Below are 26,860 nucleotides of genomic sequence, written 5' to 3'. Positions count from 1 at the left end.
GCAGACAGGTTCTGTCTTGGCTGAGGATGGTGGGTTATTCCAGTCCCTGCAGCCAGAGGCAGACCATTTGGCAGGTTTTTCTGATAACTTTTCCAACAGCCTCTTTTATCCACAAGTGCCAAGCTGCTGAGGACTGGAGCGGCCCAGTCTTAACCAGGCACTAGCCAGCCTGTGTCTCTCTGGGTCCTGTTGGTGCTGAGGAGTCGGGGGGGCTCCAGCCCACCCTGTTCTTATCCCGGGACCCAGCCTTGGCTGCTGCTGCTGCCTCTTCCCCAGCACAACCGGGCACTGCTGGCTTGGTGCATCCCTCTGCTAATGGGAGAGGAGCGTGCAGAAGGGCTTCTCCTCCCAGCACACATCCATCCACCCTGGCAGCGGCAGCCTTTGTGCAGAAAATGAAGGAGAGAAATGCAAAGTTGCTCACCAGTGTTAAAATTAGCACGTTGACACAATTGTGGTAACTCCTTGATGGCCTTGTTTTACATCCACAAGTAATTCTGCATTGTTTTTTCTGTGGAGATCAGCTGCAGCTATTTTGTGCTTGAATATCTGAGAAGTTTAAAATGTAACTGGAAATTGATGCATAGGATACATATATAGTTAACACAAATACATTTTTTAAACTCTGTTATGAATGGCCTGATTGAGGAGTGAAGATCCTACTGGTGAGGGATTACAAAACGGTTTTCTTGATTTGGATAGAAGCAATGCAGAACTGTAAAAATGATAACTAACCGTGACAGCATCAGCAACCTCTGACTAGATATACTGATGGCAAGAAACTTTTCCTTTTTGGCTCAAAAGCTGTTGATGTGATATATCTTTTATATTTCCTGCAATATCAAAATATGCATATTTATCTTTAAGAGGTACCATTGTACCCTAGCTTCACGTGTTTCTGTTGATAATGAAATAGTTACGAATTTTTCTTCAGAAACTTCTGGGTTTTAAACTGTCACTGGAATTTTGTTGTTTAAATTGTAGTGAACATTCCTAATTCCTTCAAACTACCTACAGCCTTTTAGCTCCAGCAGAAGCGATAGAAGGCCAGTTCCTTTTTTTACAGTAATTCACTCTTTGATAATTCCATGCTTTGGAGTAGTAAATGTACTTTTAAAAATATTGCTAGCTTCTGAGCTTTGAGAGGTACTGTGGAGAATATAAGGGTTTCCGTAGTCATGCTTCTATTTTAATATTTTTCCTTCATTCCATGACTTTTTTTTTTAAAAGGAGACAGGAAAAAAGCCTATTATATTGAATAAAATATATTTCAGTGAAGTATTATTGTTTATGTGTGCCACTCCCCTCTAGTGAATAGAAGTGGAATTGCTCCATCTCATGCCATGCCATGGACCCCCAGCTGCAACCGGATTATGGAAATTTTCTTCAATTTTCAATGACAGAGAATTATCTTTTTTGGAGTTGAGCAAAGTGAACTTTTTTCTGCTTTTTCTATTAAGGACAAACCCGACCTTCATTGCAAAGCATGTCAAGTTTGCTAAATTCAGTCCTTTGCACGCACAAAATGACCAAGTAATACAAAATTAACTTCAACAAAAACAAAACTTGACTGCTATGTCTGTATATAACTGGATTTATCCCCAGTTTACATGCACACAGCATTTATTTTAACAATGTTTACTTTTTTCTTCGTTGTTGAATATAAATTTATTTAGTAATTTTAAACCCTCCATGATACGTTGATATTTGCTTTATTAAACCTTTAAGTAATTGATGCTAATGCTAGAGTGGTTTGGTCACAGATGGGTGTGCAAGCCAAGATAAAAATATCAATCCATATATTTTCACATGGACAGTTTTGTTGAACAGGTAAATATTCTAATATAAACTAGAGGGAGCCAGTATTACAAAAAATGGTGTGTAAGTGATAAATATTCTGTCAAATGTCAGTTAACAAGATATCAAGTGTGAGATTTCTCTGGCCAAAGACCAGTCATACAGCTCACTAGTCACCCTAATCTGTTCGTATCACCCATGGAGAGAAATACATGCATTTAGGTCTCCATTCATCTCCTAATGTACACAACTAAAATATGCTTATGCTCAGAAGCCAATTGTTTCTGTTGACTGCATGTTACAGAGATCTCAAGCTAGCATGAGTTGAATACTCTATGTGGTGGTCTAAAAAATTCTATTTGTGTCTGCTACTTTGCTCTGTAATCGTGCCATTTGTTGTCATAAAAAACACGTCATTAATTGGTGGTGCTGGTGAAAACACATTAAAACTGACACTAGATATTCACATACCTGAAGCCTAAAGAACGGAAAATGTTAATGTAGCTGAGAGACCAACTGTAACGCATTTCCTTGCTTTTCTTTTGGGATCATTTTGCATTTCACATCCTTGCACTTTTCTGAGAACCAAAGCTGCACTTCAACCCTGTTCTTAAAGGATGACAGATGTTGCAAACAGCAAAGCTAAGAGCACTTTTTTGTTCTTTTTTAACTAAAAAAAGGTGTAAAAAAATATGAGGCCAAATCCTCATGGCAAAACTCACACTGGGCTTTGTAGACTCTAAGTTTGGGTTTTTTTTTTTAATTTACAGAGTGTGCAGTACATCACTGTAACTCTCTATTTTCTTCCTTTGTAACAAAAGGATAAAGTCCGGTTTGCTATTGCTCAGCACTTTTAGAAATGTGGTTGAGAAGTGGTGTAACAGAATTGTTAATAAAAGTGATCTCTTTTCTTTTACAGAGGGATCAGTGCTTGCCCAGCCAATATTTGTTTTTAAAAAGAAGGATCGTCCTTTGAAGGTAAAAAGCTTTTTTTTTTTCATAATTGATAAAAAAATCCTGAGAAATGAGGATTCTATAGACATGCTAGCAGTAATAAAAGATTTAGCCCAGTTTATGACTTGTAATAAATGGTCTCAAAATAGAACAAGGAAAAGCAGAAACTAGAAACAAGACCGCTTTTAATGCATATATGCTAGATTGATATGCTGGGCTGGGCTGGGCTGGGCTGGGCTGGGCTGGGCTGGGCTATTCTATTCTATTCTATTCTATTCTATTCTATTCTATTCTATTCTATTCTATTCTAAAGTTCTATTGACCTTTCCATGCTTGTATTTTTTTCCAGCGACCTGCAGAAGACCCAGTTTGCAAAGCTGAAAATGGTAATAACCACGTCATTGAAGCAGTATTGGGTTATTCATAGGTCTGACTGTTGCCTGTGAAAATAGTGTTTGGACCCTTACTTTGTATGGACAGGGACAAATCCCTGTTAGTAGACTAAGGCTATGTGTGTTGTAGAGCCACCTACTATGTCCTGATATATATGTCCCTGTCTTACCTCAAGAATTCTTCCATCTTACCTCTTATATTTTGAAGAAAGCCAAACTTGAGAAGCCCTGAAAAGTGGCAACGATTTTCATCAGCTGTATGAGCTCCTAGCTGCCCTTTTCTATTTTTTAGGGTACATTATAATGTAACTTCGCATTCTTAATGTCTTCTGAGCCTGTGAGCTCTTAACTGATTCTAACTGTTTGATTGATTTAGGTTCCTTGAACTTAGTAGAAATAAAGAAGGCTCCATAGGGCTTTGTGCCAGGTGTTGACCGAGATTCCAAAGCCCTTGTGCTTTTAAGTATTGCCTTAAAGCTGTTCCTGTAAGTCATTCCTAGAATTTATTGTGTTACGTTTTTAATTCCATATGAGAACATTGTGCTGAAATCTGCCAGTCGCTCCCTGCAGAGCATTATATTTACTTTTCTCTAGATTTCATTAGTTGTTCCAGAAAGCGTGCAAGATCGTCATCTTTTACTTTCCAGAAGTCTGACTCTCAGTCTAACAAAGGTATGGCGTTTAACTCCAGTCATGTTTTAATTACTATAGTTCTGTATTCTCGTCTGGTAAAGAAGAGAAGGAATTTTTCTGTCTAAGAAATGTTTCTGCACTGTAGAAATGCTGCAAGTCATGAAAACTTAAACATTGATATAAATTTGCTTAATTTCCAATAAATCCCCTTCTAAGTAAAAATATATTAATATTCCATACTTTCATAATATTACATACAGTAGTGAAAAATATGTGAATTTCATAGCATTTCCTTGAATTGCTTTGCACAAGGGAGGAGGAGGGCTGGTTTGCCTCGGTTGTGGAAGAGATCAGTGTTCCCTGGCCAATCCCTGAAAATGTGAAGCAATATCCAGAAGGGCCCCTCCTTCCGTCCAGCTGACAGCTGACATGGAAAGCCCTTTAAGTGTATTGCTTCCATGGGAAATGCATGCAAGTCACTGAGCCTTCTGTGCAGAAGGACTGATCTGTTTTTTACAGTGTTTATTTAACATACGGATGGGACCAGAAAATTATTTCTGGATTCAGGCATTAATATGTGTACACTATATTTTGTTTTATCTAGTCCCGTGACACACCTGAATGTAGCTAAGAGGATTTAACATAAGCTAAGTTTGATTTAATCTGAAAATTATACAGACATCATTTACAGAAAATCATAGACATGGTAGAAATTTTAGGGTATGCCTATACCAAAAAATAAAGCATGGTGCAGGAGGAAGCTTGGGTGTTTTGCCCCTTGATTGTCCACACTGCTTGACTGATAACTCACTCCCTAGTTCTATTTTAAACCTCTCCAGCTGTCAGTCTCCAAGACAGAACTGTTACCAAGTGGACTAGCCATAAGCAGTGGGCCTGAACCAGGCTGTGCCACTTGGCCTCAGAGACCTCTCCGATTCAGCAGTATAGGCATAACCTAACAGTCTACTTCAGAGAGATGGTAGTTGGCAGATAATAATTTATTCTACTGATAATGAAGGCATGATATCAAATTGTGTAATCTTAAAATTAACCTTTTTTTTTTTTCTCCAAACAAGTGATAATTTCAGTCTCTTATCCTTTCAAATACAGCTCTTGCTCAGAAAAAAGGGAGATCATCTTCCTTTACTGTCCTTCCCACCTTCCCTCCCTCCCAGCCAGGTAATTAAAAAAAAAAAAAGAACAAAACCAGTAAATATTTATGTACAAAAGCAGGTACTAGCTAAAACAGGGGTGTGCAGAAATGCAATTTCTGCAGGACAGAGCTGCAGTGCATTGGACTAGGCTGGTATTTCGACAGGAGAAAGGAATGTTTTAGAGGGAGGACTGGCAGTTCAATAGAAAAATTTTTTTTGCATTTTTTGTTAGGGAATCCTGCAGTGCTGGGGAGGAATCTTTCAGTAATTTGCAGATAGGCATTTACACAGCGTGGTACAAACTATACTTGAAAGAACAGAATGGAGTTAAAGTAATTACATGAATTAGTTTGCTTGCAATTTACTGGTAATGGTTTCTGTAGGAATATAATTTTCTATCCTAGGAGCCTGTCTTCCACCTAACCAGTGACCCTGGGATTATTCTCCCACTTACCATTAATGGGAGTGATGGAGTGGTCTTAAATCCTAGCCTATATCTCTTACCAGAAACAGGTCCATGACAGACATTGGCATAAAGGATTTCTAAACAATCTTAAGAGAACACAGCATTGTTACAGGAACAAACTACACGCTTTCTGCAATGAATAACTAGTGATTGTGTGTAGAGTTATCGGTCATGTCATTTTACAGGATGTAGTCCATTGTTGCCATTACATTCTGGCTGATGTTTGGTATCATTATTACAGTGAAAGCATGAGTGGTGCACTGCCATCATTATAATAAGTTAAGAAACAGGGCAGGGCACATTTATTTACTCCCGTGTTCTTGGGCCTCATTTACTCATCTTAAAAATGCCTAAGACTGGACCAGATAGCATTGTCATTTCAATAACTTTTGCAAACCAGCAGCACCTGTGCACCTGGTTTTCAAAGATGAAGAAGGATTTTATCAGTTTAAAACATCTGTTAATATCCAAAAGACTTCTGTCTCTGACATAACCAGAAAAACCATGGTCCTTTCTGTGCCAAAGTCTACCCACCTGTAAAATGGAGACAGTAACAGTTATCTCAGAGATCTTGTTTAGATGGATAGGTTGGAATATTGCTCAGGTACTACCAAAATAGTAATAAATTAATAATTAAAATTTGCTATTACTCATTATTTAAGTTTAAATTCCTTGTTCTGTAGTAAAGAAGAATAACATATTCATGAGCTCAGCTCTTCTTCAAAGAAACCCTGACTTGATCAAAAGCACAAAAGAAGGTAACTTTCATTGCAATATTTGTTCACTGTAGTTCCACAAAGACATTCTTAACAGGCACAGAAGGCATAAAAATGACAGCTCTTTTCTACGCGCAGTGATAAGCTAAGTATCATTATGAGGTTCATAAGTTATTTGTTTGACAGTGCAAATATCCTGTGACCTGTATCCTGTTCTTAGCTTCTGCTGTGACTACTTAATTCCTGAGTGGACTGAATATAACCTTGAATAGTGAAATTCCACATTTCTAACTGAATAACTCTGCTCCTGGAGAAGGCAATGAGAAGGGAAAGAGCCCTCTTGGTGTCTGCTGGTGCAAGATTAAATTTGAAATGTCAGAAGACAGATCTAACAGAAAGCAGTAGATGTAAATATAAAAATATATTTAATTACATAAGTATAAATATATCTTAGAAGTATAAATATATCTATTTTTGTATATAACACATCACCTTTTTATTCTGATAGGATAACAGGGGTTGGTGTCACTGCAGAGTTGTGGTTTTTAGAAGGGATTACAATTTTTTAGAATGTGTAGCAATTCAACAACAATAAATGTTATTTAAATATGCTTTGAAGAGTTCAGTTAAAGAGGCAAGACACATAGATATGAATTAGATGTGAAGAAAAAGTCTCTGTTTAAATCTTTTTTAAAATCTTTGTATTTATGTATTTATTTTTATCTTTGTATTTTGCAAGGATCCTTGTCACAAAGTCAATTGTGGAATGTCATTAGACCTGCCATTTTACAACCCCCACAAGCCCTGACCTGTCTTGAAATTCCTGTAGTGTCTCCAGAAACTAAGAAAGAAGTCCACGTTCAGGTAAAGATAAAAGTAATTTTACTGGCTAATATATGTTTGCAGCTCAAATTAAAATAAACAGTGCTGTTTTAAAGCAGTTAATTATACCACTGCATGATGTGGTATGATGTGGTTTCACTGCATGAAAGTTCCCATATAAGTTTCAACGGAATCTATGGATCGCTGACATGGTGTGAATTGTTAAACTCATGCTGACTGTCTTTGAAAAAACATCTCTTCTGTGCAGGCTGTCTCAACTTTCAGATACAAAGGTTCTGTGGGCAAATCAGCTTTGGGGGTCTGTTGTTATTTTGTTTATTATAGGAAGTAAAATTTTAGCATTTTGATTAAGGGTTCTAGCTTAGTACACAGCTGGAGGAGGCTCTGCCAACTACCACATACAGATATATATACATACACACACCCACCCCACAGTGACTTTACTTCTAGCAGATCAGTTTGTAGCAGAAAGAAAGCTTGGTCTAATTAATTCGTCTGGTTTTATTATTCCTAGGTATCTGAAGACAGCTGTTATTCCGCGGCAGAGAATTCAGTAAATTCCAAAACAGCAGAGAGGTTATCTACTACCATGAATCCTTCTAGCTCTAAAACAACACAGTAAGTTTTTATTTATTCTATTTCTACACCATTTTGTCACTTGCCTTGTGGCATATCCTTTTGTCCTACATGTCTTACATGGTACTAAGTCCATGCTATCTACACCCACACAGTGCTCACTGGTGTTTGTGTGTGGTGCCAGGATTTGTGGGTACTGACATGAGCTCCGTACGCCCTAAGAAATGGACTCCTGCAAGAAATTAATCTCTGTGGAACAATTTGTTCTCATTAGCAACCCCCCGTCTAGAAACTATTTTGGTTTGCTATCTCATGCAGCTTTGGCATTTCAAAATATGTCCCAGTTTTGAATGTTTACAGTCATCTTTGTGTCCCTTTGGACAACTCTCTTCTGATTGCATAGCTGCTGTATCTCATAAACAGATGCAGCGGAACTCAGGAATTACTATAATATGTCAGCATGTTGGACCCAGAAGACAAGAAGAAAACCTTACAGGACTGATTTGGAAGACAAGGTGAATGCTGCAACTGATGCTCTACTTCCATGCACACACCAGAATTTCTAGCATGAACAACTAGCTGTAATGATTGTGATAGGGTGGCATCTTTGGGTTGACCAGCACAGACTCCAGAATTTCTGCATGAGGAAGCTGACTTCCTTGGACTAGGTCGTTGCTCCATGCCCTTGCCTCTGCCTATGACTGAAAGAGCTCATACTAGTGCAACCTCTCTCTGGAGACTGGCTCACAAGAATGTTAGGTCTATGGTAAGCCAGCAGGTTATCTTGTGGGTATTAATACTGCTGCTGATGTTTGATGAGGGTTATTTACCTGGAAGCTGTGAGCATCAGGAATACACCTGAGATCAGTTATGATGAGAGAATGACATTTCAAAATGGCAAGGGCCACAGATAATACATTTGTGATGTTGCCTCCTTTCCTTCTCCCACCCAAAGAGAGCAGAGAACATGTTAACTGCATAGGAGTTTATTCCTGTCTTCTTCAGGGCTGGATATGCCACAGATAAAAGTTTCTGCACACATTTGGGACATACAGTGCTGGGGTTCTGAGGAGATAAGGGACTTTGAGATGCACAGACAACTTTGCTTCTTAATCCTTATCCCACAAGAAGAGCATCATTAGAGGGCAGATGGTCACTGTGATTTTGGAAGAGCCAGCCTGTCCTTTTCTACCACAATTAATACTGTAATGATGCCCTGTGAGGACAATGTGGAGCCACACAGTACTCTGGATTTTTAGCAGATTCAGGATGATGGTAATGCACATACTGGAAAAGCTAAAGGGGAGACGATGACTTCAAAATCAGTTGGTATCAATACTCCCAAGTCTATTCACCTTCTGTCACCTGCACAATATCTAGGCAAAGATCAGTGAGTGGCTTTCTCTTGTGAAGTAAATGGATAGACAAATGCAATGCAGTGTTCCAGTGCTGACAATTTACAAGCCTTAAAAGTGCCTATGGTATTTCTTTACCTTTTCCTTTTCCTTTGTAAAAGAGGAATTGTTCATCTGCTTGGAGTATTTGTGCCTCATTAATTCTGTATATCACAATTGTGGTAAATGTTGATTTATTTGACAAGTTGAAAACTAATTTAAATACAACTAGGTACCTACTGCTCTTCTGAGATTGTAGGGGTCTGTGAGTACCATTCCTCTGATCCATATTAAGTGACTGATGCTTTAAAATAGTCAAGTAAAATCTTTTTGACATGGTTGTTTTCTCATAGATAACTTGATAACAAGTATTCAAACAACTTTAAGAAACTCCATATACATTCTAAACAATGGTGAACATTGCAGCCAGGCCTGCTCATAGCTAAGAAAATATTTTTTAAGATTTGGTTTTAATTATCAATCAAGGTGTAACTATTGGCGTTTATGTACAAAAACTAAAACGCAGAGAGACCCAACAGCAGGGATTACTGCTGCCTGCAAATGTCCTCCTCTTCGACCTCTTCTCTGTGTGATACAGTTGTGTATAGAGATGAATGAAGCTGGTTCATTAGCCCTCTGTAGTTGCTGCAGCTGTCCATCTCCCAGGAAATCACCAACAGTTCCATTTCCTGAACTGGCTGTAGTAATGAACAGAGAAGGAGACATTTGCAGTTTCTTGAGTCTGATTAGAAGCTTGGAAAGGAGATTGAATCCTAAGTGACATAAATATATAATGCTGGGAAAACGCTGGCTTCTGGTCACGTATTCAGCTTTGCATAAGGATTTGCTTGAAAAACTGCAAGGCTTCAAGGCCAGCACTGGAACTGGCAGCCACTCAGACACTTCTGGTCACTCAGAGAAGGACAGTACCTGGATCTACTCCCTGTCCATTGTCCCTTTCCAGTATTTGATCCACATTGCTTCTTCTCCCATTCTTCCTCGTTAGTGGTCATTCTCTGAGTTCAGTGCCTCTTCTTTGCATCTCCATGGCAATGTCATCCCTGGCACACTTTGTTCTTGTCCTGCAGCAACAAAAGGGTATTGAGTTTTTAAAAAGACTTTAAGGCTGGCACTTCCAGTTAAGTGTCTGCGAAAAGAAAGATTCTGCACTGATTCCTTTTTCCTTACATTTCTGAAAATAATCAAAAGCAATTTCCCACATTATTTCTTTGAGACAACTGTCTACTTTCTGTTTTTTATCTCTTCTGAAGTGCTATCCTTACTAGTTGCTGCTGGAGTAGCCTAGAAGTAGCAGATGAAATTTCAGGATGGAAATTGCTCACAATTCAGTGAATTTCAGTTAAGGACAATTCATTAGTTTAAACACACTTCAGATTGCCTGCTTATGGCCCAAAACATGTATGAAAGGCTTCAAGGCTGATAAGAGATGGATCTTCTGACTTTTCTTTTTTATTTGCTCTTAATCTTAGCAACACAATCAAGCATGAGAATGTTAAGGAATACTTTTTTCCTTAAGTGTAAAATGGAGATAGCTTGTATTTGGGAATTCCTTCATCCTATGTGAAGGGATTTCAAGCACACTGTAGTTGTGAACACAGAAACTAAGTTTTAGAGCCAATCATTAAAGTTCTGGCAACAAACCCAGCTTGTTAGCAGGAATATCCTCTGCATGACATATGTGCTATTAAGCTCTCCCAAGGGTGATAAATGATCTGGAAGAGCAGATAAGTGATGCTGGAGTATGCAGTTTGTGACAGAACATCAGATCATCTTCCTGCCAAGTTGTCCTTCTGGAACAGAAAGAGACAAGAATGTTGATGGTTTTGCCTTTGCCAGCAAGAGATGCAGTGATTAAGCCCTACAGAAAACATGAACAATCTATAAGCCTTTTGTAAAAAAACCACAAAAAACTAGCAGCAGGAACAACTTCCATACAAGGAAGTTTACAAGGCCTTTTCTAGTGACTTGTATAAAAAATGGATCCTGTTAATTTAAAGTGGCTGTATAATTAGCAGGTCGAATCGCAACTCTACTTATATCAGAATATTCTGGAATGTAATTCACACATAATGTACATTTTACAACTTGTGACTATCTCACTATTTGAAACCACGTTCACCTTCTTATCTTAAAACCTCCTAAGAGGCAAGAAGCTAAGTGACAGAAGTTAAACTCAGCGTGTCAAAAAATAAATTAATGTTTTTTACCTGTAAAACCCGGGACACTAAGAAGGAAAAGGGGACAGATGAGAAGAAGGACAAGTGTTGTTTTAATGTAGCTTCTGCACAAACCAGTCACACTCCAGATCCCAAATGTAAAGTGATTTTCCTACTGTATGAAATTTTTTCCCAAATCTATATTCCCAAACTATAGTTGGCCAGTAGCAAAGGATTGCAAGTATTAATTTTCTCCACTTATCATTTTAAGTGTATCTATTGCACAGGTCGTTGAAAAATGGAACAAAGATCTTTCTTTCCTGTTTTAGTTATGCCTTATTATAAGCCATCTGCTATCGTACCTTTACATTTTTGCAATATTTGTGTGAATTTAAAGTGTGTGCATTAGAATACACTGCCTTTCTGGCTTTCCAAGACGTTAGGTGGATGACCAAGGAGTGCTTGTAAGGCACTGGGGAGGAAGTTATTCTGAAGGGTACAAGAGCTGCATCAGCATGAAGGGATAATTGTCAGAGGATGTCGGAGTGGGAGACGGACCCGGAGTAACGATGGAGTTTCAATATGAGTATGATCGTTCTCCCTTTATTCAAGTTTTCACAGCGTATATATAGACAGGCAATAAGAGCACGCGCTAGCGGCAGCTATAGGATTGGCTTACAGTCTCTGTTCACGCACTGTCCATGCAGTTCATTCACAGATCAGATTGGTTACAAGAATTCACATAGTAAATTGCTTAGTCGTTAGCACAACATGTTTTCTACCTTCTCAGTCCCCGTTTTTCCCATGTACTAATTCCATCTTCTACCACCTGTTTTGCTCTTAATCTAATCTCTCATGGTAGGGAGGCTGGCTCACGTGACCATTTTCTCTCAGACACATTCCTACAATCCCCCCTTTTTCTTCTTGAGCCAGCCAGACCTTATGCATGGCATTTTCTATCATGTCAGTCACTTTGCGGAGAACACACGAGGCTACCATAATCAATAATAATATAACCAACAGTAGCATGAGCCCTTGCTTTAGTAAGTCTGATAACCATCCTGTTATACCCCATGAGCTTAACCAATCGAAACCCTTTTTTGACCGCTTTTAATTTGGACATGTTATCCTTGTTGTGACGCTCTTAGCAGGTTATATACTAAACACAATTAAAAACAGAATCAAAAAGAACCCTGCTAAGGCAATAAATACCCAGATTCCTAAATTTAGCCCAGAAAGCCAATTTCTTTGGATTTACCCACGAGAAATCCTTTTGTAATATTTCAAATACATTGCGGTTGCTGACAGCATGAGCGACCCTGGAAAAACAATCGTGGTAACATTTCGATCATCATAGTTACTGGTTTTGAAAAGGTATGTGGCAAAAATACCCACTCTAACGCAGTCAGACTCTTTGCGAGTGCATCATCCCACTGTCCTATCAGGGCATAAAGTTGAAATTCTTGTAGGAAGGTGTTCAGTGCGTCTTGCAGCAGTAGTAGACTATATCTTATCTTGCAACATACTGTAATGCCTTCAGAGCTGTTGGGGTTAATGAACATAAAACTTACGGGGGGGTGGGGGGGGCAGACACAGTGCTTCAGGGCATCCCCTGTACCTTCAAAGTGCGCTCGTGTCTCTCTCCCCCTCTCTGACCCGAGACAGCCTCCTTATATCCTGCACTGGATTGACTGGAGAAGTACAGGCTCGAGCCGCTGCATGCATGGCCAGTGCACGCAGCAAGTCCCACCAGACTCTCCTGCACTGGATCGAGTAGAAAAGTACAGGCTAGAGTTGCTGCACACGTGGCCAGTGTATGCAGCGAGTCTCACCAAACTCATGATCCAGCTTTGCTAACAGCGGCTGTCTGATACGTGTCTACATTGTTGTAATCCCTTCTTGTTATCTTCTTCTGTGAAGGTCAGGTTCTCATGGATACACACACAGTTTTTAGAGCAACATATTCTACAACTCGTACAAGGGTACAATGCAAAGCGGCATTTACAGCTGATCATATAATGCTTATTAAACACGGCAAACAGCATACTAAACATAACAGACAAATTCCTTCCACACAAGCAATGAGTATAATTTGCTTCAACCAACCCCACCCCCAAGTCCATCCAGCAAAGAGATTTCACCCAGTGGTCTCCACAAGTTGCTGGTTCGGTCGGTGCAGTTCCTGCAGCTGGGCATGGATGGATTTGGAGTGGTCACTTAGATGCATACAATACAGTTCTTTAAAATCTTGACAACCATGTCTGTGAGCTGAAAGCAAAAAATCAGTAGCAGCTCTGTTTTGCAGCATCGCGTATCGAATACTATCTACATCTAGCAATAACTCAGAAATAGCGGTACTAGTAGCATTGTTAAACTTATCCTTGGCAGCAAGAGAGTCCTTGTTATCACGAATCCTTGGCAGCAAAAGAGTCCTTGTTAGCTAGAGAGCATGCGGACTCCCTGTTCTTGCTGGTGCTGTGCTTTGATCTTCTTCCACAACAGGCCAAGATTCTCAAACAGCTAGATAAGGTGTCTGTGAGTCCATTACAGGCTTATGTCATCCAAATGTTTTTCTTGCAAGCACCCGAGACTGAATAACAATTGGTGTGATATATGTGTTTTCCAGCACCCAGGTGCGAGTCCCTTGAGTGTATTTACAATCCTCCTCGCCGATTTTCCATTGCTTTCCCATATTCCACCCCCTTGCTCAAGACACCGCTTCTGCTGGGGTTCATTTTAGTCTCGCAGGGTATAACACAGAGCAATCTACTAAGGCATGCAATAACATATACACATATAGGAAAAAACCAAAACCATATCTCTATGGTACTGCTTTGAATCAGGTGTCCTATTTCTCTTTTTCTGATGCTTTCTCATAATGCTTATGGCATACTTTTGTGCTAACATGGCACATTTCCCATCTAATTGTTCCTGTTTGGGTTTTTTTTCTTTTTTTTTTCTTTTTCATTTTTTTTCTTTTTTTTCTTTCTCTTTTTTTTCTTTTTTTTTTTTTTTCATCACTTACGACTGACATAAAAGTCTGCCTTTGCAACAAGAGCTCAGTTTCTCATTTTTCCTTAAGTTTCTCATTTTCCTACAGAGCATCCTATAGATTTTGGCTCAACTGCTTTTCCCAATCAACCATGACCTTATAGACAAACAACAAACAACCAGCGATACACCCTGCACGGGCGAGCTGTTCCCGAGAGTGTAAACGTGTCGGCTCGTGAAAACTCCCCCAATATTTCAGGACTTCCATCGGTTCTACAGCCCATCCTGGTGTATCTACCTGGGGCGCGCTCGCCATACGTCTAAACATTGTGTATATACAAACTTCTTCACTTGACGGAGTGTCAGCCCTAGATGCATACGAGAACAGTACCACACCGGGCAGAACACTTGCTCAAGTGGAGTCACCTAACAACACTGCACACAACAAAAAGCAAACAGTAGCACACATGCTGATCAGCAGGTATAAGCTGGCGCCCACACACACTTACACAGCAGACATACAAAACCAGCACTTCTACCTCAGGGAGACGACTGGGGAGGGGAGGGGGTGAGGTGGGCAATGGCAGGAGCAAACAGCTCCGGCTCTGTCCTTCTCTGCTGACATTCTGCCTCCTCCATCGGCCTCAGGTGGAGCAGAGGGGATCAGCAGGGGATTGTCCCAGACCTTCGGGCCTGGCCTGTTCGATCCCCCTCCCGTGGGTTGTAATGCTGCAAAAGCCCCGGCTGCCGTGGCTCGCTCCGCCTTCATATCTTGTAAGGTCGATAACACCAACCACCATGTCGTCGCTAACGGTGATGCCTCTTTGTCTCCTTTACTTATCACTTCCCACAGTTTTTTCCCAACAGCCTCCCATATTTCTGGTTTAAAAGCTGTCTGGGGCTCTGGTGCGAATCCGTTCTCTCTGCACCAGGTTAACAACCTTCGGAGCATACGCTCATCGTATTTCACCCCTCTTAGAGAGGATATGCAGGAGAAGTCTTAATAGAGCCCCTTCTTCTTTTGTTACTTGTTGCCCCATCTCCTGCCCCGGCTTAATCAGTTTGAGCAACAGTTTTGCTGGTGTTTCAATCCCTCTCTTAGAGAGGATCCCAGCAAGTAGCGTGGCCGCAGCTTCTGTTTCCATAGCTGCGCCTGGGAGGTGAGGAGTGACCTCACGCCGTTGTCTGCTCCCGCTGATGCGCCCAAGCAGCACGTCTCCCAGCCGAAGTTTCCCACTCCCCTCCTCTAGCTGCTTACCGCAGTCTCGGAGAACTCAGTCGCGCTGAACCATCCTCTGCTACCAGATGTCGGAGGATGTCGGAGTGGGAGAACGATCACACTCATATTGAGACTCCATCGTTACTCCGGGTCCGTCTCCCACTCCGACATCCTCCGACAGATAATTGTTTATTTTTGGTAGTCTTTTGGTGGAGCAAAAGGAAACAGGGAAACTGTTGCAGATGAAGCGATGCAGCAATATATTTATTGATATAAAACAGCTATTTAACAAAGTTTGATAGTAAATCCAACAGTGTTTTAACAAGATTCGATGGCAAGGCACACTTGATTATTTACTGCATAGGGGGCAGGGTCAGGCAGAGCTGTCAGGGAGACCCTCCCATTGAGTCACGAGGTTCAGAAAGGACCCCCTTCCTTTCTAAACTCCTTCTCAGAGAGGAGTCTAGGGGTGGCTGGATCCAATCCTAGCCCCAGACTTGGTCAACGGTTTATGTCTAAAGATTATATATGCACAATCAATCTAAGATATAATGTTAGTGAAACTTCAAAATTTAGCAAGCTATAAACCACTTACCAAGAATTTGTTGCAGCAAGGAATCTCTCAACCTTGAGAAGTAACCTTCAGAGGTGTCCCTACCCACGGGGAGACCCTGGCATGCAGCCTGCTGCAGTGCAGGAGAGCTCAAAGAGCTCTTGGGCTGTTTTTTGGGGTAACATGATTGACTTACAGTCATATTTGCAGACGTATATTAGTTTCTTCCAGTCATACTTGTATACCGATCACAGATGTTAGTTTCTTCCAAATTTGGTTTGAGAACCAGTACTGTGGTTGGGTGGGCACAGCCATCACGACCAGACACACCCATTATGACCACCATGAGTGGTTATCGTTTGGGCAAGGTTACAGGAGATAAAGGTCAGGTTGGGGAGGGGGGCAGCACACCATCACAGAAACAAATCTAACTCATTAAAATTTCTGCAGTAAGACACTTCCCTGAGGAGTAGGCATGTTGTTTTGCTTCTTGTTCTGTGCTTTTAAGGAACATCCTGAATAATCTTCATGAAATACAATGTGATACTCTCTGTTGCTTTTGTGAAATGTTATGTAGAGAATATTCTCGTATTCTCTTAAAGAATTTGGCTGACTACTTGGTCATTTTTTGTTTGTCTTTAATGTAAGTTGTGGTAAAGTAAATGCATGAACTTATTCATATTCTCTAGAAGGTTCTAAATAGTTCTAAATCACATCTTGTGTTACTTTGTTCTTACAGAATTCAGTCACTTGAAGACAGAAGTGTACAAAACAGCACCAATTCTGATTTTGTGTTTGGAGAAAATATGGTTGAGAGAGTTTTGGTAAGATCTGTAAATGCTGGCAGTCTTTTCATCAAGGTTAATGTACTTACTTTTTTTTTAGAGATAGATTCTATTTAGCTCCTCTTGTTCTTTTAAAGTTATAACTAAATATGATTCCAATAACTGTTGAGGGGAAGAATATCTAAATATTTGCTGCAGGAGTGGTAGGCATCACTATCTTCCCCATCCTAGATAAGTACTCTAATTACTAACCCATACCATTATGCACTTCTCTTTTGTTCATTTTTTGACCTGAAAAAGGGGGTTTTATATAATCCATGTAAAGTGGATATGAAATAAAAGAATGTGGTCCCCAGTGCTCTAATAGTTTCCATCATAACTGTCAAGACATGGGAGAAATTAGTATGAGGGGAAAACAGAAACTCCATCCTAGATAGTGTCCATGTTGAACTGTACTGAGCAAGCTGTGAGACAGCGTAATGGATCCAGTCCTGAAGGGACTGCACCATTTAAAATGGAATTGAAATTTGGTTTTTCGTACAAGTGGAATGAAAATAGTACACATACCTGTCACTGGAAAAGCTTGGCAACCATAGGTCTGGGTTATGACTTCTGACCAGGATTTACTTATGCGGTAGGAGATGAGCCACTGAGCATTGTCAGGAGCCAGAAGCGTTTATTTAGACATGCCTATGAAACTTGATCTGCAAAAACTGAAGGTCATGGAAGTTTTTAATTTCTCTGAGGTTAACTTTCTGATGACTGGGAATTTTAAACTATTTTTCTGAGGCTTAAGTGCTTAAACTGAAAATTAACTGGTACTTAAACGTCTAAATCTTTCAGTGGATTTAAATCCTATTCCAGGATCCATACAAAGAGGCCATTCTTCTTGGGGAAATAATGATGTACTGATTTTATGGTAATAAAATTGATTCCACTAGAGACTGAAATTGTATTATCTGTGTCAGTTTTTACTCTTAAGAGATTACAATTGCTAATCTTCAGCCTAGCATGCATTAAATAATTCACTGCTGTGTTTGATATGAAGTAGCATAGTCATTTTATTTAAATAGGAATTCTTATTTCCCCTGTTTTTTTCTAGAGTCCTGAAAAGCATCCCAAGTCATGTAATGAAGCTGATTCATACAAAGGAGAAATAACATCCATGTACATGGAATCTTTTCATGTCAGTCCACAAAGAAGTAAGCATACTCAGCAAATAAATACAGTCAGCTTTATTATTATATGTTTTGCTGTATCTTAGAGGATGTCAAATGAGTGGTGGTCAATAATATCTGTTCTCAAGTTATCCAGTCACTCGTAGCGTGGTAGTACACTCCTGTAGTGTGTGCCAAATTCTGTGTTCAGAAAGCAGCTACAGTTTGGTTTATGACATCTGAACTGGACTAACTTCAGAATAAATGATCTCAGTTACTCAGGAAAGGATAGCGTTTTACAGATTATTATTATTTATTACATATTATTATGATTTATTATTTGAAAAAAAATGCAGTGAACTTTGTGAATGCCTTTTAGACCACATTTGTGAACTACAATTTTAAGCTGTTGGCTGCTTGTATTTTGTGACTGCTCATATAAATTACTTTGCCATATTTGTGTCCTAATTGTAGGATTGAAACTTCTATACAGACAGATTTCAGGGGTTGTTTGTGACCCTGGTATGAACCTTTCTACTAGGCAAGCCATGTAAACTTAGGCTGTGAGGGCATCCCAAGTAGGCCCCTATTTTGAGCTCTCTTGCCAAATTTTGCACTCCTCTTTACAAATGGATGTATTGGATCCTCTTACTTTGTGTGAACATTCTTACAAGTAAAAAAAAAAACACAAAAAATTAAAGCCTGTGAAAAACACATATAGATTATGCAAATATTCAAAATTTTTTAACAATGTTTTTTCTTTCAAATCTTGTCCTTCCGTGTTCCTGTCAACTATTCCTTGTATATGTGTTACTATTATGAATACTGGGACATGTGTTTCTCATTACTTATTAGTCTGCACAGCAATATGACAGACTGGTTTCATTTGGAAAATCAACTTCTAATGACACAGGGCTTGTTTCTGCAAGTTGTCCCTTGGGTCAAACCTCTGCAACTGCAGAGAGCCCTGCTCAATTCAAAGTGAGCCTGAACAGGTGAGGCGTTTTGCGGTATCCCAGCCTTTTTTTTTTTCTCTTCTATTTACTGCTTCGGCCAAAACCTTAGTAATAATACTAAATAACATCAGACACCACAGGGATTACTGAGGCCATCCTATGTGCTAGTTTTGTTATCCTGAAAATATTCCCTGTACAGAAAAGATTTCCCTTTTTTTTTTTTTTTCTTTTTTTCCTACAGAAACAGCTTTGTTGAGGAATGCAACACTAATTGAGTCAGCAGCTGCTTCTATTTCCAAGCCAGTGGAGAAATTTCTGTTAGATAAAGTTGAAGTTATAACTGGAGAAGAAGCAGAACACAATGTATTACAGGTGTGTATTTCATAAAGCCTTGATGGTGAGCAGTTTTGTTGTTGAAAAGAACATCTATATTTATTACAGGTTGCAGCAATCTGAAAATTACTTCAGTTTATATTTTAAATTTTCACTTTTTAAAGACATGTCTCTGCTAACCCATTTTTCTGTAGGCTGATATTTTCTTTTTTATATTATATTGGTTCATTTTATAGTCCCTTTCAGTAAGTGACGGCTTCAGAACTTCATTGTATTTTATAAGCATCTACACAGTACACCAGCAGCAACTAAAACTTCAAAATTGGAAATGATTTGAGTAAAGATTTTTTTATGACAAAACTTTCTTAGGGAAAAAGCAATGTGTTGCCAAAGTAATTAGTTTTATAGTTCATCTAAAATATCAATTATCTTTCTGGCCTATCAGGATGAATCTTGCTGTTCTTGATCTTCAAACTGTTGTTTTCTCAGAAAATAGCAATGATGCATATGATTTTAAAAATCTTAACATTGAAAGTTACATTATCATTGATTAAATCTTCTGTCTGGTCAGAACATGGAAGTTTTATTGTCTTTGCAGTAGTACTCTCCTAGTAGTGGCACTTGGCTGCATAATGTTTCTAATGTGTGGCGGAATTAGATTGTGGAACACTTGTAACAAATTCATCTGTGTTAGTGGATATCACAGATGAAGAGTTAATGAATATGAAATAATTGAAAAAGTAAACTGAGATTCATGCTGAATGTTTTCCATGACTAGCAGAAAATTTAGTACAGATCTGGGAGCCATTTCATTTTATGTAATAATGGTGATATATCTATGTATCTATCTTTGTATACATGCATATGGATGTATTAAAAGCCGTATCGAAAGGTATAAAAACATAAAGTTCTAGAACCAATAACATTTACATTTGCTGGCAATTTCCATCATGTATTTTTCTTTCAGATCAACTGCAAGCTCTTTGTATTTAATAAGCTTTCTTTAACCTGGATTGAAAGAGGCAGAGGATCCCTGAGGCTTAATGACACTTCTAGCAATAAATGTGGAATGTTGCAGTCAAGGCTAAGTAAGAATTAAATAACCAAGTAACACATACACAAAACACTAAATAACTTGTACTATTGCTGTCCAGAATAAGTTTATTCAGAACATTTAAAACTGAGTAGCTAGTTTTATTTACGTCAAGTTGATGAGAATCTTTTTAACATTGTCTGAAGGAGTTAGCTGCATTACGGACTGAGGCACTGGGCATTTTTCACTCAGTTTGTACACTCATGCTTGCATATGTTGTTAGTGTCTCTGTACTTCTACTGCAGTGTGTCTTTAGCTCAGACACCAGTCTGACAGTTTGCTCTTTGTTGATTTTGCTTTTCCAGGGGCGCTATTTCAAGTAATTTCCGGAATGTTGTTTTACTCTGTGTCGCAGGTGGAGTGATTAACTTCACTTGTAAGAGAGAAACAGTGAAATATTTAGTAACATAAAACAGTGATTTAACAAAGTTAGTAGTGAATGCGACAGTGTTGTACGAGATTCAATGGAAAGGTACACTTGATTACTGCAGAGAGGCCGGGGTCAGACAAGCTATCAGAGAGACACTCCCGTTGAGTCACGAGGTTCAGAAAGGACCCCCTTCCTTTCTAAACTCCTTCTCAGAGAGGAGCCTAGGTGCAGCTGGATCCAATCCGAGTCCCAGACTTGGTCAATGGTTTGTGTCTAAAGGATTATATATGCGCAATCAATCTGTATATCACTTAGCTAAGGTTTCAAAGTTTAGCATGCTATTGGTCACTTACCAAGAATCTGTTGTGGCAAAGAATCTCTCAGCCTGTAGGAGTAGAACCTTAAGCCAGTGTCCCCACTCAAGGGGAGACCCTGGCGTGCAGCCCGCTGTGGTGCAGGAGAGCTCAAAGGGCTCTTGGGCTGTTCCCTATTTATAGAGTAAGAGAATTGACTTACAGGCAGATTCGCAAGGGAACAAAATATCTAGGTCCCCACTCCAGACAGTGTTTTGACTATGTTGCCAGCCATCCCCCAAAGTTCACGTGCAACTGGTAGCAACTCCCACTGATGGCCATGGCTTGAGCAGGAGCCGGGGCTGGGGAGAAGGGGAAAAAGGGGAGAGCACACCACCACACTCCACCCCATGACTATGGTCAATTCATCTGACCTTCACAGAGTGGTGGTACGGTCACCTCTTGCCTCTGTGCCATAAATAGTATACTAATAGTTTGTGTGCCTAGAAATTCACAGTAAGTAGACAGTAAAGCACTGCTCTTTGTTATGTGTTAATTTGTATGTTTTGGGTGGTTGAAGTTGGGTTATTTGTTTAGTCAAGTACCAAACTTTTATATACAACATAACTAAAAGCAACAAACATACTAAAATTAGAACTATCAAGATCACAACTGGGTGAAGCATATGATTAAACAGTCCTGTTGCTGTTGGTGACCATCCAAGAAGAATTTCCCACCAATGGTGTTCTCCATCCTCCTTCACTCTTTCAAAGACATGGTGTATCTCTTCTGTATCATGCTGAACAGTGATAAGAGTTTTGTGTCCGTTATTTTGGATTTGTTCTAGCAGCTGACACAGGTCATCATGTTGTAGTAGTTTCTTCAGCAATGCAAGATTCATTCCGATAGGGGTAGGCAACAAATCTTGATTCAATGTATAATTAGATTGTAGCAATTGATAAGATGTAACAGGAGCTGAATAATTGAAGTCACATCCCATAATTTTAGTCAAGTTACAAACAAACATTTGAGTGATTACTTGTATCTACAGTAACATTATCTACGAATATAGAATTACAAAGGGTTCTCATACAAACACATCCTTTTCCAATATATATAAGTGCAGTTTCAGGATTTTCATCGAGGTGTATTTCAAAATGACAAGCATTCTGTCCAGTGTCAAGACAAACGTCTTGGGCTTTGATGGTGTTACTCTCACAAATCAATCCTTGTTCTTCTCGTACAATGCATGCATTAACATCAACAGTCTGCCATTTGTTCCCATTCCATTGGGCTCACACTCTGTGTTCTGATGGATAGAGTATAGTTCCATTGTGATTTAATCCTAGTGCAATGATTGGGTATATGGTGTATACCGAAGCATTGCGTATTGTTAGGACCAAAGCTGTAGCCTTTTTGTTGATGGGGTTATAAACAAAACTGACTAAATACCACCAGGATTGAAATTCCCTTTCGAATTCAGTTGCATTATCCCAGATTACTTTTCGAATTTCAGTGGGTAAGGTACCTTCTTCACCTTCTCGTACAATTGCTGTTGCTGTAGATTGCATCCACAGCTGAGCTTGGATACAACTAAGAGCTAGAGAAACATTGGTTTGGGCTACACCAAGTGCATCCACAATCAATTGGTGATCCCTCTTATTCTTTCCCACTGAGGCAATACATCAGATAAAAGCCATTGGTTAGTTCCCAGTGCTAAATAGGGAAGATCTCAATGGGTGTTCCAATTTGTTTAAATCACTTATTGTTGTGCTCAGTTTATTTGCAAGTACTTCAGCGTCTATACTATTTAAGACTCCTAATCCTATCCCTATGATACCGGTCACATCTCTCCTTGTTCGTCTTGGAGAGGTGAATGTTCGCCCATGTAACTGTGCTAACCACCCCGCATAGGATGTACTCAGGAATGACGAACATGTTGGTTTGATGGTAGAGATGTTAATTTGCATCACTAATTCTACTTGTTTAAGGGACCATGATGGATTAAATAACACTTCTTGTTGGCCTGTATTTTTGATCACATATGGTCCAATTTCAGAAATTTGTGGGGATAGAGTTTTCTCATTCTTTACAATCAGTGTAGATGTTGTATGAGGCTCGGTGATGTCAATTTTGGATTTAAAAGTCCCACACAATTGCGAACCTAGAGACAGACTACAGAAACAGGTTGTACTAAGGTAAGATTGTACCAGCAGTCCAATTTTTCAGAGGTGCAATGTTTCGTACCATTGATTACTGAGTTAGATACAGTGCTGGACAGTGAAATCTGAGATGCTTTCTCATGGGTAGACCCATTGGTCATCTGACACCCTATTTGAATTCTTTTCCCTGGCATTCCCTGAAGTCAGAGAAATCTATTAGTTCCGTCTGTATCCCAGATCCATTCATTTTCTAAGTACACTTTGCTTCCATGCATGACCACAGTGGAAAGATTTAAATCTCCCTTCCTAGAGGGTATTCCCATACTCTTGGTATACTTGACACGAGCTTCAGACCATGGCCACTCTAGAGTTCTTTGACCACAGGTTAGAAGCAGCATTGCTGAGGTTTGGAGTATTAATACGAACACAGCAATTCCGTTTGCCATCCTGCAGGGTGCTGTAAGAGAAAACAAAGACTTATTTTGGTGGGGAGAGTCCAAACAGGCTACCCCATTAAAAAGAAGGAAAAATCCATTGTGCACTAATTCTGTGTTTTGCACCACTGCTATTGGTAGCTTCCCAGGCATGTGGGCCACGAGGTTTAGTTAAGGTCATAGGCGCAATACCTATGGCTGGTAAATTGACCATCACAGGCTGTCCTGGCTGTAATGTTTTTGGATATTCATTTTTGCTCGGTGGATGGGACACTGAGCTCAGTTTTTACAAGGAATGCTCGGCTTACAGGGCTTCCAGTGGGCCCATATCGATTATTTAATTGATGGGCTACTTTGGAAAGTCTCCTATCCCGTTGAGACTTGTGTGGTTTGAGATTCTTTTTCAGTAAGCCATTAGCTCTTTCTACCATCCCATTTGATTGAGGGTAGTATGCAGTATGGAATACCCATTTAATTCCCTCTTGTTTTGCCCAATTTTGTACTTCTTTACATGAAAAATGTGAGCCATTATCACTTTGGATCACATCAGGAGTAAATAGATTTGAGAACCATAATGATAGTCCTAGGACTGTATTTTTTCCATTGTCTCATCAACATTTAGTGGCCACGAGTAAGCTGGAGACGACCTCCACTCCTGTGAGGATATATCGATATCTTGCAGAGGATTTGAATGGTCCAATATAATCAATTTGCCATGTAGGCCATAACATTTTCCCTTCATTGATACGTAGATGTGGTGCTTTAGCAGGATGGTCTGCCTGCAATCTCAGTCTACACTGGGGGCATTCTGTAAGAACAGTTTCACAAGTTTTGTGGTTTATAGGCCAGCCTTTACTCTGTGCAGCAAAGTAAAGTGCTTCTTTGCCTGTGTGGCCTGAGTTTTGATGTAACCATTCTCACAATTGATACTACTCCAAATCTAAGGTGATTTTCCTAATTTTGGTTAGCTCATCTGCCTTTTGATTCCACTTTGCAGCAGGTTGATTATCCTTAGCATGGGCTTTAACCCGTCCAGTCCTAAAAGGTGTTTTCCTGGCTATATCCAGCAATAGTTGCCAGGCTTTCTTACTCCAAACTGGGGATCCATTTAACGTCCCAGTTTAAGGTTTCCCATTGACAGAGCCATTGTGTGGCACCGGCCCATACAGCAGAACAGTCTACATACAGAATTTTTGCTCCATTCTGCGCAGCCAAAAAACTGCTCTTATTTCTCCTACTTGTGCACTACCTTCACCTTCCTTTACTACTTGTCTGCCAGAGGTAATATCTAATGCAACAGCTTTATATTGCCATTTACCATTTACTCTTTTTGCAGAAGCATCTGTAAACCAAATGTTTTCCGTCAGAGTATTCTCAGTAAGGGGTGGTGCATCCAGAGTGGATGAAGGTTTAAAAGGTTGTTGTAAGGCTAAAGGGTCTGTGTTTACTGGCATCTGTAATTTGGAAACCTTAGTGTGTCCCTCAGTTAATTGCATATTTTCTGCTACTCCTGTTAGGAAGGCATACCATTTTCTGGTAGTGGGTTTCTGTGCGACTGCTTCTGGGGGAGCAGTCCCCTTAAGGATTGCTTCTAGTAAATTAAAGGGTCCTCTAGTTTGCACATGTTGTCCCTGATGTATTTTCTCAACTTGTTTAACTGCTGGGACTAAAGACAAAATCCCTTTTCCCATTCAGAGCACAGTTGTTCTGTTTCTTTAAATACAGTTGAGCTAAACAATGATCCACCAAGGCCAGTTTGGAACAGATTACAATAAGTAGCACGTTCTGCGAAACCCCACTGGGCTATGATAGGGTTGCGGGGGTGTACCGGTCCCAGTGACTGGTATGTTTTTAATTCTTCGATTAGAGTGTTTACTGCCTCGTTGTGCTCTGATCTCCACTCCCAGGATTTGCCTTTCCGTAAAAGTGAGTATATGGATGGGAAATTATAGAAAATCCAGGCACATGTTTCCTCCAATATCCTAAAGTTCTCATTAGTTGTTGTAACTCCTTCCTTGATTGAGGCATTTGCAGCTTTTCAATTTTTCTTAAGGTATCCAGAGGAATCATGGCACTGCCTGCTATCCAGCAAGTACCTAAAAAATTTACTTCTTTACTTGGTGCCTGACATTTTCCAGGTGGAACCTCAATTTCTGCTTTATTTAGTGCTGGCCACGCTGCTGCTGCTGCTTCCCCCAGTGTCTCAGGAGAAGTTCCTCCAATCAGAATATCATCTATATATTGGTACAGTTTCACATGTTGGCAGAGTGAGACTGTCTGTAAAACTTCAGCAAGCGCAGCATGGGCAACTGTGGGTGAATGTTTATACCCCTATGGGAGTCTGTTAAAGGTATATTGTATTCCCTCCCAAGTGAAAGCGAAGATCTCTTTATCCTCCTCCTTCAAGGGAGCCATAAAGAACATATCTTTTACATCTAATGCCGCCATCCATGGGTGGGCAGCTGCTTGCAGAGTAGCTGTTGAAGTTGCAGTGTTTGATACAGCGGCCGTTAGGAGGGCTGTATTAGCATTTAGACGGTGGTAATCGACTGTTAAGTGCCACCTCCCATCGGGTAGGGATTTGCCTGGGAGGATGATTGCCCTGTGTATTAAATTTGGTATGTCTTCTAATCTCATCCTATTTTGCAACTAGGTGAGGTTTAAGAATTGCTGGGGCTCTTCTGATCAGTGGTTTCAATGCTGCAAAATATACTGTAGCAGATAGTGGGACATCGTGGTGTCCTCGTTCGTTCATGGCTTGTATGCAAGCGGCTTTTGTGATGGCTGTGGATAACTCACTTAGGGATTTAATGGGGATTATGGAGGGCTCACCCCCATGGTGTCAATTCCTCCCACCCAATAAGCTACTTGTCTGGTGATAGAATGGGGTGTATCTGTCGGGTCAGGTCCTAAATTTAAGAAAAATCCTGGAGCCCGGTAGCCACTGGCTTCATCCTGACTTGACATTATTCAGTTGCCACCACTTAAGCATACTTGCCACGAGTACTTGGTTTCAGTTTCACCAGGGTTCGCAAGAGAACGAAATATCCAGGTCCCCACTCCAGACAGTGTTTTGACTATGTTGCCAGCCATCCCCCAAAGTTCAAGCGCAACTCATAACAACTCCCACTGATGGCCATGGCTTGAGCAGGAGCTGGGCCCAGGGTGGGGGGGTGGGGAGAAGGGGGAAAAGAGGAAAAAGGGAAGAGCACACCTCCACGCCCTGTTGTCATTTTTTGTACTGTACTGCACAGTTTCAGCAGATTATTTGCTTTGTATGCCAGATGTATTGAAAGAAACAAATATATTTTGCTATTTAAAAAATTAATAAAAAAAAATCTCACCACGTTTAGACCAAATGTAAAAGAGTAATTAATGAAAATATTAGTTGTATGCAAGTGGTAGAGAAAAA

The 26,860-nt window shown here is 40.0% G+C and overlaps 1 protein-coding gene and 1 pseudogene across 5 annotated transcripts in view; one reads left to right on the top strand and one right to left on the bottom strand.

Annotated features, from left to right (window-relative positions):
• The window catches only part of RANBP3L (RAN binding protein 3 like), a 43,444-nt gene that overhangs the window by 5,675 nt on the left and 10,909 nt on the right, over positions 1 to 26,860 (top strand). The window contains exons 2-12 of one of the 5 annotated variants that reach the window (XM_074569688.1): positions 2,717 to 2,775; positions 3,101 to 3,137; positions 3,738 to 3,815; positions 4,887 to 4,955; positions 6,080 to 6,154; positions 6,852 to 6,976; positions 7,470 to 7,573; positions 16,605 to 16,725; positions 17,753 to 17,852; positions 19,005 to 19,135; positions 20,064 to 20,184. In XM_074569688.1, the coding sequence (XP_074425789.1) occupies positions 2,717 to 2,775; positions 3,101 to 3,137; positions 3,738 to 3,815; positions 4,887 to 4,955; positions 6,080 to 6,154; positions 6,852 to 6,976; positions 7,470 to 7,573; positions 16,605 to 16,725; positions 17,753 to 17,852; positions 19,005 to 19,135; positions 20,064 to 20,184 (1,020 nt within the window). The remainder of the gene's footprint in view (positions 1 to 2,716; positions 2,776 to 3,100; positions 3,138 to 3,737; positions 3,816 to 4,886; positions 4,956 to 6,079; positions 6,155 to 6,851; positions 6,977 to 7,469; positions 7,574 to 16,604; positions 16,726 to 17,752; positions 17,853 to 19,004; positions 19,136 to 20,063; positions 20,185 to 26,860) is intronic. The other 4 variants (XM_074569687.1, XM_074569689.1, XM_074569690.1 and 1 more) reach the window with 4 other exon arrangements.
• Positions 21,364 to 24,902, bottom strand: LOC141736386 (uncharacterized; annotated as a pseudogene).

The sequence above is a fragment of the Larus michahellis genome, chromosome Z, assembly GCF_964199755.1.
Source record: "Larus michahellis chromosome Z, bLarMic1.1, whole genome shotgun sequence".
Taxonomy (NCBI): domain Eukaryota; kingdom Metazoa; phylum Chordata; class Aves; order Charadriiformes; family Laridae; genus Larus; species Larus michahellis.
The sequence above is the reverse complement of the archived record's forward strand: the minus strand, read 5'-3'. Positions and strand labels throughout refer to the sequence as shown.